At 37.5% G+C, this 19,881-nt stretch overlaps 1 protein-coding gene across 3 annotated transcripts in view; it reads left to right on the top strand.

Annotated features, from left to right (window-relative positions):
• Positions 1-19,881, top strand: part of LOC135211011 (uncharacterized) — a 353,541-nt gene that overhangs the window by 266,361 nt on the left and 67,299 nt on the right. For all 3 annotated transcript variants that reach the window (XM_064244025.1, XM_064244024.1, XM_064244026.1), the window contains 2 exons: positions 3,606-3,760; positions 3,975-4,109. In XM_064244025.1, the coding sequence (XP_064100095.1) occupies positions 3,606-3,760; positions 3,975-4,109 (290 nt within the window). The remainder of the gene's footprint in view (positions 1-3,605; positions 3,761-3,974; positions 4,110-19,881) is intronic.

Below are 19,881 nucleotides of genomic sequence, written 5' to 3'. Positions count from 1 at the left end.
CTATTCAATGCATTGCCAACTTATCTGAGGAATATATCAGGAGTGAGCGTAGATGTGTTTAAGAATAAGCTCAACAAATATCTAAGCTGCATCCCAGACCATCCAAGATTGGAAGACACAAAATATATCAGGAGATGCATTAGCAATTCTCTGGTAGATATTAGAGGTGCCTCACACTGAGGGACCTTGGGAAACCCGAACGAGCTGTAAGCTGCTCTCTCTCTCTCTCTCTCTCTCTCTCTCTCTCTCTCTCTCTCTCTCTCTCTCTCTCTCTTAAGGGGGCCGGCCGGCTAATGCCCTTTTTTAAGGACAGGACTTTGATATTCATACCACTTAATAAGGTGACTTGGGTCATCTTCAAACCGCATATGATTTTCGCCTCTGACCTTCGGTTTTGTGACGCCAGGGCGATTTATCCCGAAAATAACCATTTTTCAAATTCTATCTCCTCCCTTGACATTTAATATTAAGAGACCTGGGATTACTACCATATATAGACCTGATGTAGACCTCCAATCGAATGGAGAGTTTTTTTTCTAAAAGTCATTTTTTTGCAAGATATGAATTTTTCAATATGGTAAAAAAATAAACCCTATAAATCAGGAGAAAAAAATTTATTAAAAAAATACGAAACAAAAATTGGAAAAAAGGGCTCTATTTGATTTTTCTATAATGTCTTTCTGAGTTATATACCAAATTCCAATGTTATAGCTTTAAAACTAAGTGAGAAGATAGATTTTGAAGGTCAATAAGTATAGTTTTGAGATACGGGCGTTCAAAGTTTTCCTTCGTATCTCTATAAAGACAATGTTAATAAATAATGATTATTATGAATGTATATTTCTTTTTTGTGTATTAATAAAAAAAACTATTTTATTTATCATAATTTAATCATAAATGATGATCCCTTTGCTCATATATCGCAGCCTGGGGCACTGCTTGAGGCAAGATGGGGCACTCCTTCCTACGCAATTCTCTCTCTCCCCTTCACTAACTTGGCTTATTACAGCGAATTTTCTTCTTCTGTATGTTAGCGAGATGTTTTCCTTGTATTTTCCTTTTTGGCATGATGAAATTCTTGCCCGAAACAAAGATAAACAAACGTAACTGCAAGAGAATATCAAGAGGTGAAACTCGAAGGCGTACTCTTTTTTTACAAAGACAATTTAATAAATCATGATCATTATGAATTTCATATTCCATTTTGGGTTTTAAAAAACCAAAACTGTTATTTATCATAAATGAAGATCTCTTTGCTCAAAGATCGTAGCCTTGGTGCACAGTGTGACGTGTGCTGTCAAACAAGACGGGGGCGTTACTAAGCAACCCTCCCCTCTCTTTTCACTAACTATGCATATATTATGATATTCTGTAATAATACTTGAGCGATTTTTCTTCGTCTGTATGTTAGCGAGATGTTTTCCTTGTCTTTTCCTCATTGGCATGATGAAATTCTTGCCGAAACATACATAAACATACGTAAAAGCAGGCATATGTCAGAGGTGAAATGGAACGTGTAGACTACTCGAGGTCTGTGATCGCACTAAATCAGGACTGGACTTGGTAGCTGAGCCTGGTCTCCTCCTCGACTCGGGGAATGTCTACAGATGCCATTTCTCCCAATTTCTTTGACAATAATTATCAAAATTTACGATAATAGAGGAAATATTGTATTTTCTTGTACGGATCAATGTTTTAGGCTTATTGAGTTACGTTAACTAATTACCCTGTAACTACGAAAGTAAGAGGAATTTTGACGAAATATTTCGTATACGTATTCTCAATTGCCATATGAAGCTCCATGAATTTTTTCATGACTGCATTTTTCGCCTTATACCTCCATATAAAGGGGTTCCGGCCGGCCCCCTTAAGGCAATCGAGCAGGCTTACTCATCTCTTGATGGTTCTGTCACTGAGTCTGTGCAGGCTAGAGCACATGACGTCAGAGGTATAAGTTCCTCTCTGGCATTTAAGAAAAACTTTACTGTTCATAGAATTTTGAATGCTGGTAGTATCTGGTTGCATTAATCCACATTCACTTCATTTTACCTAAGAGACATTGCCCACAGGTCTTTGGACACATTTTCCTTGGGACCTGTGGTGGTTGCCCAACAAGTTGTGTAATTCACTCAGTGCCCTTCTTACCTATGATGATTATGTGGAAGGGAGAATAAGTTAGTTGGCTGGTCTCTTTCTTTCTCTTTGTTCCTCTCTTCTTCCTACGAGCGGGTTGAGGAATAAACACGTCATATGCTGGACTGGTCTGATACAGGTGAGTAAGGTAGTCATACTGATAGTTGTTTTGCTTTATGTTTTTGAAATAATCAAACCTTCTGTTCAGCAGCAAATAGTTCTATCTCTCTAGCAAGGGGGAGTGAGGAGTGGTAACAAATCCCTAGTGCTAATATGGTTTGTTATATGAACAGTCAGAATTTCTTTGCTTCCCTGGATGCAATGAATCTGCTCATATATCATTGTATTTTAACCTAGATGATTGAGTTGTTAGATATCGGTTTAGCTATCTTATCACGGGCATTGAACCACCTTCTTAAGAACTCGTTCTTCTAGAAATGGTGGTCAGGTGGTTAACTCCCAGCTGACTTGGGATACTTGTATTGTTAAGACCAAAGGTTTGTTCCGCTTATGAACAAATGACAAATTTTGTATCAATTTGTATTTTTCATAGCTAATAAACCCACGGCCCACCTCTAGCTGCCCCTCTCATTTATTATAACTCCTGGGTTGGGGAAAAGACTGAAGCGTCAAGAGGCACTGTGCTCGGTCTCTGACCAGCTATCACCTTGTATGTGCATGGGTTGCTAGATCTCACAGATTCCTTGCTTTACAATCTTTGATTGTTTTAACCAGTTACTGGCTGGGACTTGGAAGTTATCCTGTTGTTAAGACCTTAGGTTTGTTAGCTATGAAAAATACAAATTGATTAAAAATTTGTCATTTTTGGACTGTTCGGATGCAAGTTCCCCCTGTCTGTAGACAAGGAAGAAAGGAACAAGCAGTGAAACAAAGTCATTGTCTCCAACGCTTAGTGGTTCTTTCAGCCTTCACCAATAATGAAAGCAAACTCACTACCTCATACCCTTAAGTCTAGCTGCTGTAATATCTCATATGTTGAACAAGCTAGAGGTGCAGGATACCTTCATCTGCTCCTCCAGACCAGGAAGGCACTTCCCAGTTGGGCCAAACCAACCACTCAGTTCAGAGTACCCTGATTCCCCCATCAATGTTTTAGTCTTCAATATAACAAAAGTTTGTATTTGCGTAGGAAAAAATAGAAATGTTTAAAAAGTAAATTATCTAACATGCAAATCTGAAGTTCTTTACATTAATGGCCCACCTCAGTAACCCCTCACACTGGCACCAGGGCTAGAAGGCAAAGTGGCGTGCATACTGAAAGGTGGGGGCGGCTTTTCCCGACCTGTTGATAATTAATAACCTTGTCTGAAAGTTAAATGGCCATTCCAGTCTACTTTGGCAAGCAAGATCACTATATGTAGAACTTCAGGTATGTATGTTAGGAAAAATACAAATTAGTTGGTATTTTCATTTCAGAATAAAAAATTTTTAAAGGTACCCCCATATTACAGAACGTGAAGAAGTGATGAATATGAGTACTATTGGTGAAACCACAGTATCTTCTGTAGCGGATGCAGATGATTCCATGTTGCAAAACGATTCCTTCACCACCTCACAGCAGTCCACAGATGACCCTTCAGATATTGTCTTGGAATCAGAAACTGAGGTATGTTCCGTTTTATTCTTAGTATTTGGATTTGGAGTGTTGTATAATTGTTTATGTGAAGAAGTTCTGTGGTGTATAAATTTGAGACTAAAAGAGAACCAGTAGACTTCCACGTAGTATTGTGTTGTACATTTGTCATGCATGTATAATTTTTATTATTTAATAGTAGCACTGTATTTGGAATAAATCTGTTAGATCTTGTTTTTCTTTGTAGCCTTCAACTGCAAATAGTCCAAGCAGAGGAGGGCAGGCTCGACGTGGAAGAAGTTTTGAGAATCGTAGAGGACCATCTAAATCTCCTGTTCAGAATAACCTGTCAGTGTCCTCTGCATCCCCTGTGATATCAAAGGTATATAGATTCAATTATGGATTTTTACTTGTATGTATTGTAACTGTTCAAATGTGTATTAAATGTTTTAATTATACCAGTGTATAGTAAAGAAAAGGACAGCAAAATGCTAAGTTGTTCCTACATGATATACAAACCCTCGGTCCCTTACATAAGGAATTACTATCAGCATAGCGGGAATTACGGCCGTTAAATTCTTGAACAAGGTGGTTAGGCAGTCACTACCGTCTGGTAGGTGGGAAGGCCTGCCTGCCCGGATGTAAACACCACTTTTTTTTTTAGCCGTGGGCGAAATTTCATGTAGAATACAACAAAAAAACAACCCATGGTTGTAGCTTTTATCACTTTTGAAATATTTTCATATAAATAATGATGTGCCAAAATTTCAACCTTCGGTCAACTTTGACTCGACCGAAATGGTAAAAAAACGCAATTGTAAGCTAAAACTCTTACATTCTAGTAATATTTAATCATTTACTTTTATTTTGCAACAAATTGGAAGTCTCTAGCACAATATTTCGATTTATGGTGAATTTATGAAAAAAAAAAACTTTCCTTACGTCTGCGCGGTAACTCTTCCGAAAAAAATCAGAAACTTTTTCGTCCGATTGTCATAATATTTGCACCATTTTAAATTAGCCGTTACATAAAGTTTTATATAGGAAAATCTGCACAATTTTGTGTAGAATACAACAGTAAACAACCCATGGTTGTAGCTTTTATCAGTTTTGAAATATTTTCATATAAATAACGATAAGTGGCAAAATTTCAACCTTTGGTCAACTTTGACTCAACCGAAATGGTAAAAAAACGCAATTGTAAGCTAAAACTATTGCATTCTAGTAATATTCAAATATTTACCTTTATTTTGCAACAAATTGGAAGTCTCTAACACAATATTTCAATTTATGGTGAATTTATGAAATAAACTTTTTCCTTACGTCCGCGTGGTAACTCTTCTGAAAAAATCATACATTTTTTCATGCGATTGTCGTAATGTTTGCACCATTTTAAATTAGCCGTTACATAAAGTTTTATATATGAAAAGGTGAGCAATTTCATGCAGAATACAACGAAAAACAACCCATGGTTGTAGCTTTTATCATTTTTGAAATATTTTCATATAAATCATGATAAATAGAAAAAATTTGTCCTTCGATCAACTTCATCTCGACCGAAATGGTCGAAAACTGCAATTGTATGCTACAACACTTACAGTCTAGTAATATTCAATCAATTACCTTCATTTTGCAACAAACGGGAAGTCTCTAGCACAATATTTTGATTGATGGTGAATTTTTGAAAACATCTTTTTTTTTTTTATGTCCGCGCATTATGAATTCATGCATCATTTTGTGATAATATTTTCTCTGTGTTGCCTTGATTGTTTTACAATGTGTTATATACCAAAGTTATTGCAATTTAGTGTACATTGGTGGCCCCGTATTCGCGTTCTCCGGATTCGCGGACTCAGACATTCGCGGATTTTTCTTTGGAACCTATCTAGAAATTATTCGCGGACGGACTCACCCATTCCCGGAATTTTCCGACGAAAATAATCACTAATTAGTGTATTTTGATGTTTATTTTCATGACTAAATACATTTTTATGATACAAAAATGATTTACTAATTTTCAAATATTAATTTTGATTAATACTGTATTAGTAAGTTTAATAAGTTTAAATATCACATAATAAAAATAATAATTCTCTCTCTCTCTCTCTCTCTCTCTCTCTCTCTCTCTCTCTCCTCTCCTATACTACAAAGATGTATGTTTTTTTGTATGATAAATAAATGATTTACTATTTTCAAATATCAATATTAATTTATACAGCAATAATATCAATTCATTAAAGAAAATACCATAGTGAATTAGTAAGATTTTAGCTTATGAATTAAAAAATTATGAAAGAATGAAGGAAATCCCAGTCAGATTCTTTCTAAAAAAAAAACTCAGATATACGTATCAAGTTAAGTGACCGGAAGGGGAAGGAGCTGATTTGTTGCTGTCATCAGGTGGGCATGAAATTTCCACCTCTCTCTCTCTCTCTCTCTCTCTCTCTCTCTCTCTCTCTCTCTCTCTCTCTCTCTCTCTCTCTCTCTCTCACTGAGATGAGAGATTTTTATGGTACATATATGCGTAATATGTTTATTAATATTTTCAAATAATAATAATAATAATAATAACTGTAATTACAAAAATCATATGTGAAAGTATTTTACAAATACTACGATAATTCTCTCTCTCTCTCTCTCTCTCTCTCTCTCTCTCTCTCTCTCTCTCTCTCTCTCTCTCTCTTAAAGCGATGTGTTTTTTGGATGATTTACTAATTTTCAAATATCAATATTAATGTAAACAGCAATAATATAAATTCATTAAAGAAAATACTAAAGTGAATTAGCAAGATTTTAGTTTATAAATAAAAAGAATTATGTAACCCCATGTCTTGTTACGTATCCAGCATGGTTGGCTGGGTTCCAACTGTCAAATCCAGTGTTGCCATCTACGGATCATTGAGATTCTCTCTCTCTTTCTCTTTTGCTGATATATATGAGATGATTTCTATGGTACATGTGTATGTTTATTAATATTTTCGCATAATAATAATAATAATATAACTAATCTCAAAATTCACATTTGATAGTATTTTAAAGAAGTACAATAATCTATCCATTTCACTCTTTTAAATAAGGACAACCCTCTCTCTCTCTCTCTCTCTCTCTCTCTCTCTCTCTCTCTCTCTCTCTCTCTCTCTCTCTCTCCACACACGAGATACTAGCATGCGCTAGTGGTAACTCTCGCCCTCTGTTTGGGCTGAAAGTGTATGTATAAGTATATCTTTAAGGACATTACTACATTTTATGGTAAAATAATAATATACAGTACTAGTTTACAAATAATATTACGTTTAATGAGATTAAACAGTAACAATAACATTCTCTCTCTCTCTCTCTCTCTCTCTCTCTCTCTCTCTCTCTCTCTCTCCCTCTCTCGTAGTAGCCATCTTGCTTGGTGAGACGTACCCGCGTGAAGTCACAATAATCAACAGATATCACAAGTTTAACATACGACTAGAATTTGAGAAATATCTAGAAGTGTTCGTGAACTATCGGTGATAAGATTAGTGTGAAAATAGTAGGATATAAAGCGTCTTCTAAGTTAGATTTATCAAGTGTAATACTATAAATCAGAACAAGATGGCAGTAAGTTCCAACTGCGGGAAAAGGTGGCGTAATTTGGCGTGTTTAGCAGATTCGCAATACGATGAGGTAGCAGGAAGGGAACTGGCATTTCTCATCTATGAAATCAGCAACAGTCCTAACCAAAAAGATACAAAAAGCATTCATAGATATTAGAAGGATATAATCCTTCAAACTGGAACAAATCTAATGAAAACATCTTGAAAATAATTGAAGAAGTTCCAAATAAAATCCAAGTGGTCAAGAGACTCATAAAGAAAATATACATAAACCAACATATTCCGACAAAGAAATGAATAAGGTGAATCTTGTGAATATACTAATTGATGCATTAGGAAAAAGAATGCCAAAAGCATGCAAACTGTGTAAGGTTTGGTATAGCATAGTCAATCCACAAAACCTAATCAGAAAATGTGCTGCATGCAACATTCCGACCCATCCACAGTGTGCTGAGGTAATACAAGATTTGAGAAAAGATACAAGAATTTTTTGTTCAACATGTCTATCATGGATAGACAATGTTATTAAATCAAGATTGAATGTACAAATAGTTGAGGATGAAGAAGAAGAGGAAGAGGAAGAAGAAGAAGAAAAAGAAGAAGAGGAAAACGGAAGAGAAGTAAACAAAAATGAAATGACAGAAAAAAATAAGGAAAACAAAGAACAAGATAAAAGTATGGATGCAGAGATACTCATTGATACCTACATAAATGAGGGCAATAAAGCAGCAAATACCTACAAGACATAAAATTACATATGACAACAGAAAAGCAAATCCCGAAGAGGCTCTACCCAGATCTATACAATGACGGGAAAGAGGAAAATAGACAAGAAAGACAAAATCTGCAACCTTTTGAAAGAGGGAATTGCAGATTTGGAGAAAGATGTTACTACAAACATCCTAAGATATGTCAAAACTATGAAATATATGGTAAATGTGCATACTTAGATGGATATGGGGATGATTGCAGAGATCTGCATCCAAAAATATGTAAAAACCTAAAAGAAGGAAAAGGATGTAAGTTCGACAAAAAATGCAAATATATGCACCCTGTAGCCATGAATCATAATCAAATAAATAACCAACCAAGTAATAAAATCCAAAATAAGAAAGAAACAAATAAAGAGAGAAATCAAGAATATCAGGTAAAAGAGAAAAGCAAACCACCAATGAGATACGCAGAGGTGTCAGCAAAAAATTTCAAAGCATCAGCTCCGAAATTCTACTCAAGAGATAATAACTGTATTTATTATGCAAGAGGATATTGCAGAAACGGAGAAAATTGCAGATCAGACACAAATTAATAATTATGATGAAGGAAGATCAAATATTATGGAAAAGTTGGATTTTTTAATGTCAGAATTTCTGGAAATGAAAAAAAGAACAACATACCAGAACAGGAAAGAGACATGGGAAAATCCTTATTACTATCAGTATTAAATGAAGGAGAAAAAAAAACACGCAAACCATCATAGTGATGAATGCGCAGGGTTTAGTTACGAGTAACTCAAAAAGAAAAATAGAGTATTTAGAAGAACTAACCCAAAATGAAAAGAAAATAGATATAATGAATATAAGTGAAACCTGGTATTCCCAAGAGACTGGGAATGATGATCAAATAAAAGGGTTCCAAACTTATAGATCAGATAGAAAAAATAGGAATCAAGGGGGAACCGCAATATATGGGAAAGACAAAAAACAAGGAAAAATATATGAGAAATATAGTAACTCAGAATGTGAACTAATAGCGGTAGAATTTGAATCTGAAAAATTGATGAACATAGTAATATATAGACCTCCTAATACTAAAGAGTTTGACTTAATAATTGAAAAAATTGGATGATATATGTAGAAATCACAAGACTGGACTATTCTCCTATCTGGTGACTTCAACTTTCCTTTCGTAGAATGGAAAGAACGAATAGGAGATTGTGGTTGTACTTATACATATAAAAAAGAGAGTAATAGTAGTGCAGAAGATAAGAGGCAATTTGAAAAGCTATTAGATATGCTACTAGAATACAACATTCAACAAATAAATCACCTGCCAACAAAGAAAGGAAAATACTTTAGACCTAGTATTTGTGAACGAGATGAATTATGTTAAAGAAATAATAGTTTATAATGAGAGTATTTCAGACCATAATGTCATAGAATTAACAGTTCATTCCAAAGCAAGTGAAAATAGAGATAAGCAAGAAATGAAAAAGTGGGAAGGATATGGAAAATACAACTTCTACAGTAAAAATATGGTCAGAAATTAATGAAGAATTAAACAAAGATTGGGATAACATTTTCGTAAGTGATGACATAAGGGTAAATACGGAGATATTATATAAAATATTGGAGATAATAGTGGAAAAATATATACCGAAGAAGAAAAGTAAACATCATTCATGCATACCAAGAGACAGAAGGATCTTGTTCCAGAAAATCAGAAAGTGGAAAAAAGTCTTGCAAAAGAAAAAAATGCATGGAAAGTTATAGAACTAAAAAGTAAGATAGAAAATGCAGAACAAAAGATTATACAATCAAAAGAAAATGAAAACGGGACTTGGAAGAAAAAACCCTATTAAATATCAAGCAAAACCCCAACTATTATACTCATATGCGAAGAAGATGAATAAATAAAAGAAGATAGAAATAGGCCCTCTGAGAATTGAAGGGAGATTAACGAATGAAAAAAAAGGAAATTTGCAACATACTGGCAGAACGATATAGAGAGAATTCACCCCTAGAAATATAAATGAAGATAATTGATATAGAACGTAAGGGGAATGAAAATAGTGAATATTTAGCTGACATAGATAGTTAATGAAGCTGATATTGTGCAGGCTATTAATGAAATTAAAAATGGAGCTGCTGCAGGGCCTGATGGAATTCCTGCTATTTTGTTAAAGAAAGTAGTTCATTCTATCGCAAAGCCACTTGCAATATTATTAAGACAAAGTGTAGATACAGGCAAGATATATGATGAGCACAAATTAGCATATATTACCCCTACTTTCAAAAGTGATCAAGACTAGAGGCAAGTAATTATAGGCCTGTGAGTCTAACATCACATATTATGAAAGTGTATGAAAGGGTAATGAAGAAAAATATTATGAAACATTTAATAAAAAATAATTTGTTTAATAAAGGACAACATGGTTTCGTACCCGGAAAAAGTACACAAACCCAACTGTTAGTCCACCGTGAAAACATATTCAAAAATATGAAAAGCGAAATGAAACAGATGTGGTTTATTTAGACTTTGCAAAAGCTTTTGATAAAGTAGACATAATATGTTAGCGAAGAAAATTAGAAAAACACAATATCGTGGATAAAGTAGGAAGATGGTTAAAAGAATTTTTACACAACAGAAAACAGATAGTTATTGCAAACGACGAGAAATCGGATGAAGCCAAGGTAATATCCGGTGTGCCGCAAGGTACGGTGTTAGCTGCAATACTGTTTGTTATTATGATTGAAGACATAGACAATAATGTTAAGGATTCGGTAGTGAGTAGTTTGTCGCAGATGACACAAGAATAAGTAGAGAAATTACTTGTGATGAAGATAGGAACGCTCTACAAAGAGACCTTAACAAAGTATATGATTGGGCAGAGGTGAAATAGGATGGTATTTAACTCTGATAAATTTGAATCAATAAATTATGGAGACAGAGAAAGAAAGCTATATGCATATAAGGGACCTAATAATGAGACCATCACAAATAAGGAAGCAGTTAAAGACCTTGGTGTGATGATGAATAGGAACATGTTATGCAATGATCAAATAGCAACTCTGTTGGCAAAATGTAAAGCAAAAATGGGAATGTTGTTACGGCACTTCAAAACAAGAAAAGCTGAACACATGATTATGCTTTATAAAACATATGTTCGTAGTTCCACTTGAATATTGCAATATGATATGGTACCCACACTATCAAAAGGATATTGCACAAATAGAGAGTGTACAAAGGTCCTTTACAGCTAGAATAGAAGAAGTTTAAGGACCTAGACTACTGGGGAAAGACTACAATTCTTAAAATTATATAGTCTAGAAAGGAGAAGAGAACGCTACATGATAATTCAGGCATGGAAACAGATAGAAGGAATAGCAGAAAATATCATGGAACTAAAAATATCAGAAAGAGCAAGCAGAGGTAGATTAATAGTGCCCAAAACACTATACCAGGAAAACAAATAAGGAAAGCACACAATGGGACATTAATCCACTACGCACCAGCATCGATAATGCAGCGTCTATTCAATGCGTTGCCAGCTCATCTGAGGAATATATCAGGAGTGAGCGTAGATGTGTTTAAGAATAAGCTCGACAAATATCTAAACTGCATCCCAGACCATCCAAGAGTTGGAAGATGCAAAAATATACCGGAAGATGTACTAGCAACTCTCTGGTAGACATTAGAGGTGCCTCACACTGAGGGAGACCTGGGGCAACCCGAAACAAGATGTAAGGTCTGTAAGGTAAGGTAAGGTCTCTCTCTCTCTGCTATTGGCTGTTTATATATTTCTAATGGTAAAATGTTTAAGATTACTTTAAAATGATATTAATAATACCAATTCAATGGTATATTTGATGTAGGATAATACTTTAAGTAGACATTTGGTATTTGTGATTTCACATTCCATTGTTCCCTTGTAAAAAGAAAATGGATGTCTCAAATAGTAACAGTATGAAAGAAAACATGCATGACCGAATACTTATGGGGGGACTGAATTATTTTCACATACGTAACTAAGTCATTCAGTACGTACATAGTACTATGTATTTATGTATAAACATAAAATGTAAGATTTACTTTAAAATAGTATTAATAATATTTCAAAGATTAATATGAACCATAATAGGATATTCTATGTATATTTGATGAAGGATGGTCTTTAAGGGATACTTTGGTGTTTGCATGTCCAGGATAGTTTATGAGCATTTTTAGAGGGGGGTTCCAAACATTCGCGGATTCTAACTATTTGCGGGGGGGTCTGGTACGCATCCCCCGCGAATACGGGGGGACCACTGTACAATACAACGAAAAAAAATTAATTTGTTAGCTTTAACCGTTTTGCTCACAGCGCGATTTGTATACAATTATATATGAAATTTTTTTTTTGCGCTGTCATATATATCAATATTTATATATGATAATTATATTTTTTTTTATTTCTGATGGTTGCATACTAAACTTCAGGCAATGACAAAAAAAGGAGCCAAAAATGAGCTCTTAATCTTGAAAACTAAGCGTGCTGTGATTTTTTGAAAAAAAAAAAAATCTGCATCGGTGCTTACTCGCGAACGCCGCCGGCATACGGGAGATGATTTTTAAAATACCGCTTCGGCGTTTAAGGGTTAATAATTAATTGAATTGAATAATTAATATGCAAACTCACTTTTTGTGATAGCTGTGATAGCCACCTTTCTACTTTGTGTTAAGGGTCGGGGGCAAAGGTATGCCAATATCTTCATTAGAACATATTTTTGCCCTTTAACGTTAGGACCAGACATGTATTCATCCAGAATTTACGCTTACACTTTGGAAATTACTGAGGGGAATTTCGGAGGTTTTTCCTTTGTTTCTTCTGGTAATTCCTCTTCTCCTTCGTCCTTTCACTACCTATCAGACGAAGGTAGAAGAGGGGGTGTGTGGTGTAGGTGTTTGGGGGATCTCCTCTCATTTCAGAGGGCATTGCCCTTCGATGCAAGAGTATCCTTATTACTTTAAATCATATTTTCTTTCCTTTACAACCTAACAGTGGTGATAGTGATTACCGCAGTAAATGGTTGGATAGCTCTTAGTGTTGGTTATCCTAACCTTTGAATTGTACCTGTGACTCGTAGCATGCTGTGATATTGGTCCTTGAATGTGTGTACTGATCCCCAGCTGGAAATCATATTCATTTACCACTGCCTTGTGATTATTAACTCTATTCCTGCTGGCAAATATACCTCATCCTGTAGGAAAAGTCTTACAGAATTTTGAGAAATCAAAGAGGCAGAAGTCAATAATAGAATTCAGTGTGCATGGATGAATTGGAGAAAGTCATCAGGGATACTTTGTGACAGGAGGATCAGTGCAAAAGCTAAAGGAAAGTTTTATAAAAGCGTAGTTAGACCAGCCATGCTCTATGGGGCAGAGACATGGCCAATAAAGAAAGAACAAGAAAAAAGAATGGAAGTGGCCAAGATGAGAATGCTGAGGTGGATGTGTGGTGTCACAAAAAGAGATAAGATCAGGAATGAATTGATCAGGGGGACAGTCAAAGCATTAGAGGTTTCAAAAAAAGCTCAGGAAAGAAGACTCAAATGGTTTGGTCATGTCATGAGGAGAGAAGAGGGTTATGAACATGGAAGTAGAGGGCAGAAGAGGGAGGGGAAGCCCCAAAGTTTAGGTGGAAAGATAAATTATTAAATGACATGAAGGAAAAGGGTCCAAGAGAACAAGATGTACAGGGCAGAGGAAGATGGAGAAGGCTGACTAGAAACAGCGACCCCATATAGAAATGGGAAAAGCTGAAGGTAAAGAAGAGGAGGAGGAAGCGAGTTCATTAAGCGTCGTCATCTTCCTCTTTGGAATCATCATATTTTCATCAGTCTCTACCCCTTCGACTTCTAAGGCTCCCTTCAGTTCACACTTCTGCTGCTAGTCCTAGAGGTTCTGCCCCTAAGACTAGTTCCATGCCGGGTGCTCATTCGCGAGTCCCCGAGTGCACATAAACCTTCGGATTCACATGCATCCAGAGTTAGTGGTGATGAGTTCACTCACCGTCACGACTTGGGTATAGAGTGGAAGAAAGGAGAAAGTCACTCGGGGGACTCACGCCTTGCCGGTGATCGCTCTCACAGTGATTGCTCGGTTTCCAGGATTGATGTGACGGTTCTGCGGGACCATACACGCAGAGACCGTTAGGGGCTCCCCCATTCGGTCTTGAGAGGTTTCAGCCTTGACGAGGACTTGGACAAGTCCGAGGATGGTATTGGCCTCTCTCCAGTCAGGTGCATTCTCAGCCCCATCTAGATGACGGTCACGTTCAGGTCTGGGTGGCAGCAGACGCTTTGCCTTCCATACAAGAGTTTCATAACCCTCCTTGGGAAAGCGTTTTCTACAGACGATAACGCTTTCCTAGACTCGTGGAGTGGCCATCACCACGGTTGACGTGACGTCCCACGGGGACCGTGCATGCAGAGACCGTTGGGGGCTCCCCCATTTGGTCCTCTTGAGAGGTTTCGGCTTTGATGAAGACTTGGACAAGTCGGAGGACAGTATTGGCCCTTTCCAGTCAGGTGCACGCTCAGCCCCACCCAGACAACGGTCACATTCGTGTGACCGACCGGTCTCGGTAGCGGCAGATGTTTCCCCTACCGTACACGAGTTTCATAACCCTTCTCGGGGAAACGTTTTCTCCAGATGACAGCGCTTTCATAGACTCGCGGAGCGGCCATCACCACAGGTTGATGGCTGCCCATGACTCGCTTCTCCTGTTAGTTCCGCTAGCAAGGCGAGCAAGAGCACCCAGTCTTCCTCCCCTATCCCCTATGCTTCCTATGGCTACACCGGGAGGGGCGAGGTGAATAGGAGGGATCCTGCAGAGTGCTTTCCGTAGGATTCAGCATCAGGGGGACTATGTTCCTGGAGGTACCTTAGGGTCCTATCGGACTTACGTCCATGTCGTTGAGGAAGGATCTTATAGGCCCATTCCTCCTTGATTTCAGTGGGAGTTGAGGAGGGCCCCCACCCCAATCTTTTGACGAAATTCAGGGGTCTCGCCAAGCGCTTAATATTCTTTGGAATTTCTAGCACTCTCCGAGTGTTTTGGTCTTCTACAATCTGCAAACACTTGGGTGAGGCGAGAATTCCTGATAATTGTTACTATGATAACTGGGAATTTCTCTGAATGCTCAAATTCCTTGGAATTTCTGGCATTCTCAGTGTTATGGTTTTTCTGTAATTTCCAAACAATCGGGCGAGACAGACATTCCTGGTAATTGTTATTATGAAAATTGGAAGTCTCGCTAATCCATTAAATTCCTTGGAATTTCTAGCGTTCACAGAGTGATTTGGTTTTCTGAAATTTCCAAACACTTGGACAACGAGTATTCCCGATGATTATTACAATAATCGGGAGTCGCTGAGCGCGTGGATCCCTTGGTTTCGTTGGCGCCCGCCAAGTGCTCGGCTTCATCATATTGCCGAGTACCATGGCAAGAAAAGGCTTGCCCGATTATTGCCATACAAGAGTCAGATTTTTCTCGCCGAGTGTGGGAATTCTTACGAATTCTAACACTTGCAGAGCGCTCACTATTACAAGTGCTTGGATGGTGAGATGAGTCTTCACCAGTACAGATGAGTCTGCACCTCAGTCTCATTTGGGAGTTATGTAGAGCTTGGAACTGCATGCAACACCTTCTGGGTGAATGGTCAAGTATTGTCCTTGTGTACTTGACCTTAGGGTCCGAACACGTAGGACAGCAGACACAGAATCCCTCTTGTTCTTCTTCTCAGAGCTTCATCCTCGAAGGAGAATAGTTAATTGAGAAGAAGTGATAGTTCTTCGTTGATGATTAGCACTCATAATTATGTAGTGGTGATAGGCTCGGCTCGACTAGACAGTTCGATCTGCCAATCTGAGTGCTCGGCTCTAATGAACGAACTCTGCTCTTGATCGTGTAGTTCCTTGCCATGACAGAGCACCCTCATTTCCCCGTGTTGCAGCGAGTTTTCAAGGGGTCATCTTTCGTCTTCGTCATCTGACTCCTCCTAACCTCCCTCTTCAAAGGTTCCCACATCCTAAGAAGAGGAAGGTATTTTCCGCCCCTTATGAAGCCTTGCTTCGAGACTTCTAAGGGTCTGCAACCTTTCCATGGAGAGGGAGTAAATGGCTCTCGCTAGCTCACCTGCTCCTTCTGGAGAGGGAACCTGTACGCAGTCCACAAATATGGTGTCTCGGGAACCCCAGGAGTTCGAACCCAGGTTCATTCTCCTGTCCTTGGTTCCAAGGACGGTACTCGTGGAACCGGGGCTGTGTTGGGTATACTCATGTACCGGTGTATCCAAGTGTACAACCCCCAAGGGGGGGGGTCGTACATCCACAGTCAGTGATTGGTAGTCTTCTCTCCATCACGATAGTGGCACAGGACAAGAGAAGGGACCAAGCCGCATTCGTGGCTCCGACCCACTTGTGAGCCAGGAATGGCTATTCTTCAGGTGCCAAGCTCGATGGCGCTGTCCCTCGGGACAAGGCATCTGAAGGAGATAGGAGGAGGTCCTCTGTGTAGTCCTCTTTGTGAGGTTTGATCACGGAGAAGGTAGATATGGCAAGTTCTCGCCAGCTTTTACTGCATTTAACTCCGGTTAACTTTCATTTGTATTTGCGCAAACGAAACGGTTGTAGGAATGAATGCTCCATTTAACAGAGTGAGAGCAGCGCAAGTTCAGGGAAGAGCGGGCAAGAACAGTCAATCCTCCTCTCTCTCTCTCTCTCTCTCTCTCTCTCTCTCTCTCTCTCTCTACTTCCTGATTATGCAGGAATGAAGAAGGAAATAAGAGGAATTCCATGGAGTCTACTCCTCAGAATTCGAACCCAAGAGACTATGTTTTTGGTTCAGTCTTAGGATCTTACCGAACATAAGTCAATCTGTTCAGGATGGATAGCACTGAGAGGTCTGAATGCCTCTCCAGTGCTACTGTTTTGTGAGCAACCAGTTCGGCTTGAACTAGTCGTGTTTGGTATCCTGTTATCACCGTAGAAGTCTCCACCTTCGGGAAAACTTCATCTTCACTCTCTTCATTAGAGAGTGAAGGAGGTCTGCTTCCAGTCCTTATCCTTATCCTTCGAATGGAGAAGAATTAGGCTGGAGTGCGATTTACAGGAACCTACAAATATACTAGTATACTTCTCTCACAGCTTGCTTCTGTTATCAGTTGCATTATCCAAGTAGTAGGTGCATACCTTCAAGTTAACTCTTCTGGTATGTGACCGAGACAAATAGTACCTTATCTTGATTAACCTGGAACTCAGGACAGCGTTTCATGCCTCCCAAGAGTTAACGTAACGGTTTTGATTTTGAGCTAAGTACAGGCGGCCCGCGGTTAACGGCGCAATCACTCAACGGCGAATCGGTTTTACGGCGGTCGTCAAAAATATTCATTAAAAAAATAAGGCATTTTAAAGGTATCTTTACGGCACAAATTTCAGTTAACAGCGCCGCTAGCGCCGTTGTCTAACGAGTTCATACATATGTAGAAATGCCATTCAGACCATGAAGGTTATGCAAATTATATTAACAAATTTTATGGAGAGTTATTTCGTAGGTATTAGGGTAAAATATATGCCTCTGACGCTGTTTTATGCTGAAAATATCGAGTTACATAAGTGCAAATTTAGCTATGGATGTGTCGATTCATAATTGTTCATGCTTTTGTTTAAAATGTGTGTGAAAATGTATTACGTGAAAGGCATTTTTATTTCTGTACAGAAATATGATACAAAGGCAGCTTTAGAAACTGCCCTTCACGATAGCAAATACGATGTTTTTTCATGTTCTTCTGTCTTGTAAGCCGCCGCCTCCGCCGCTCTTCCGAAAATATCGATTTAAAAAAAGTGCAAATTAGCGATCGATGTGTCGATTTATAAATGTTATGCTTTATGTTTAAAATGTGTATGAAAATGTAATACGAATAGGGTATTTTTATTTCTGTGCAGAAATATGATAAAAAGGCAGCTTTTGAAACTCCCCTTCAAGTTATCGACTCACGATGTGTTTTTCAAGTTTGTTCTTGTATGCCGCCGCGGCATACAAGAAAAACACATCGTAGTCGATAACTTGAAGGGGAGTTTCAAAAGCTGCCTTTTTATCATATTTCTGCACAGAAATAAAAATACCCTATTCGTAATACATTTTCATACACATTTTAAACATAAAAGCATAAACATTTATGAAATCGACACATCGATCGCTAATTTGCACTTTTTTTGCCGCCGTCTGCCGCATGTTCCAAAAATATCGAGTTCGAGTTGATAAAGAGAGAGAGATGTTGAGAGAAGAAGAGGAGGACGAAGCGAGAGAGAGAATTGAGAGTGGAATATGCGAGATGAGAGAGAGAGAAAAGTGGGGTGCAAATTTAGCGATCGATGTGTCGATTTTTCAAATGTTTATGCTTTTATGTTTGTTAAAAATGTATGAAAATATATTGCGTAAAGGTATTTTCATTTCTGTACAGAAATAAGATACAAATTAAGGCAGCCTTTGTACTACTCACTCCACGTTGTTAGGGGATGGTTTTTCATGTTCGTTCTTGTCCGCCAGTTCCGAAAAATGCATTGTGTTATTTTATTAATTATGCATCTTTTTCCATAAATCCTTTAAAAAGTTATACATTATTTCACTGTATCCAAGAATATTATATGTATTCTCATATTATTGTATTTTAAAATACTACGGCAAACTTAAGCCCGTATTCCGCGGAGCGGCCAATGTTGTGGTTTGAAATCAGCTGATGAACTACGAGTCTGTTTCACATAACGCAATTCTGAGCGAATGCTCTTGCTTCTAGTTAGCATAAACGAATATCTAGATACTTGACTTACATGAGACAAAGTTATTTTTCCTTATACAGCGTGTTTTTTAGGTGGAAATATTTATTGAATATGTCTCGTTGTGAATGTGAACTACTATTTTGTCGTTTAACAGACTACGTTGGCGGCATGTTTATTGCGTAAAAAATTACGTGATTCCGTTCGCAATACGTAATCCTTTATATCATCGTAATACGAACTTTACGTTATTTATCTTATATCAGGCTGTGAAACCAAACAGTAAAATGTGTTCTTTCAAGCACAGTAGTTTTGATTAAAATTATTTATCCCAATTTTATCTACAGTTGTGTGTGATGGCAGACGTTTACTGCAGTTTTATCCTTGTTGCCGATGTACGATAATAGTCATTAGCAGCTTCTTGAACAGTTTTCTCAGCTTCAGTCATATTAGGTTTAAATTTAACGGTATATTTTCCGATTGATCTTTCATCTATATTGATCTCTGATCTATAGCGAATAAAGTTATTACATTAAGATATCTCAGTTCTATTCTATACATAACGCCATTTATAACAAATACGGTAATGTTGCACTGTAGTACGATGATCGAAATACAAGCCAAACAGATGTTATCCAGTTCGGTTGTACTTAGAAAAAAAAAGTCTTTTTCTTGTTCGGTTGTTGGTTGTTCATGGTTGTACACGTTCACGCAACGAGATAACTTTAAAACCATACTTTCACCATTCTCTTTTGCTGTTATTGACTTATGTAAACTAAAGAAGATGGATAAAGTTAGGCCATTGTAATTTGATCTCTCATAAAATCGAACTATCGTAAACTAATGATTGTAACCTGAAGACTACAGATACCTGTACACTGTATAAACTTTATTATATCTTTACATACTCTAGGACACCCACATGTACTGTACAGTAAATTATATGTACTATACTGCATGAATATAATTTTACTTATTGCGCCGTTGTGGGATTACGGCGCCTTTGACTGGTCTAGAGTTTCGAAAGAAGTGTG

This window comes from Macrobrachium nipponense, chromosome 4 (assembly GCF_015104395.2).
Source record: "Macrobrachium nipponense isolate FS-2020 chromosome 4, ASM1510439v2, whole genome shotgun sequence".
Classification (NCBI taxonomy): domain Eukaryota; kingdom Metazoa; phylum Arthropoda; class Malacostraca; order Decapoda; family Palaemonidae; genus Macrobrachium; species Macrobrachium nipponense.
The sequence above is the reverse complement of the archived record's forward strand: the minus strand, read 5'-3'. Positions and strand labels throughout refer to the sequence as shown.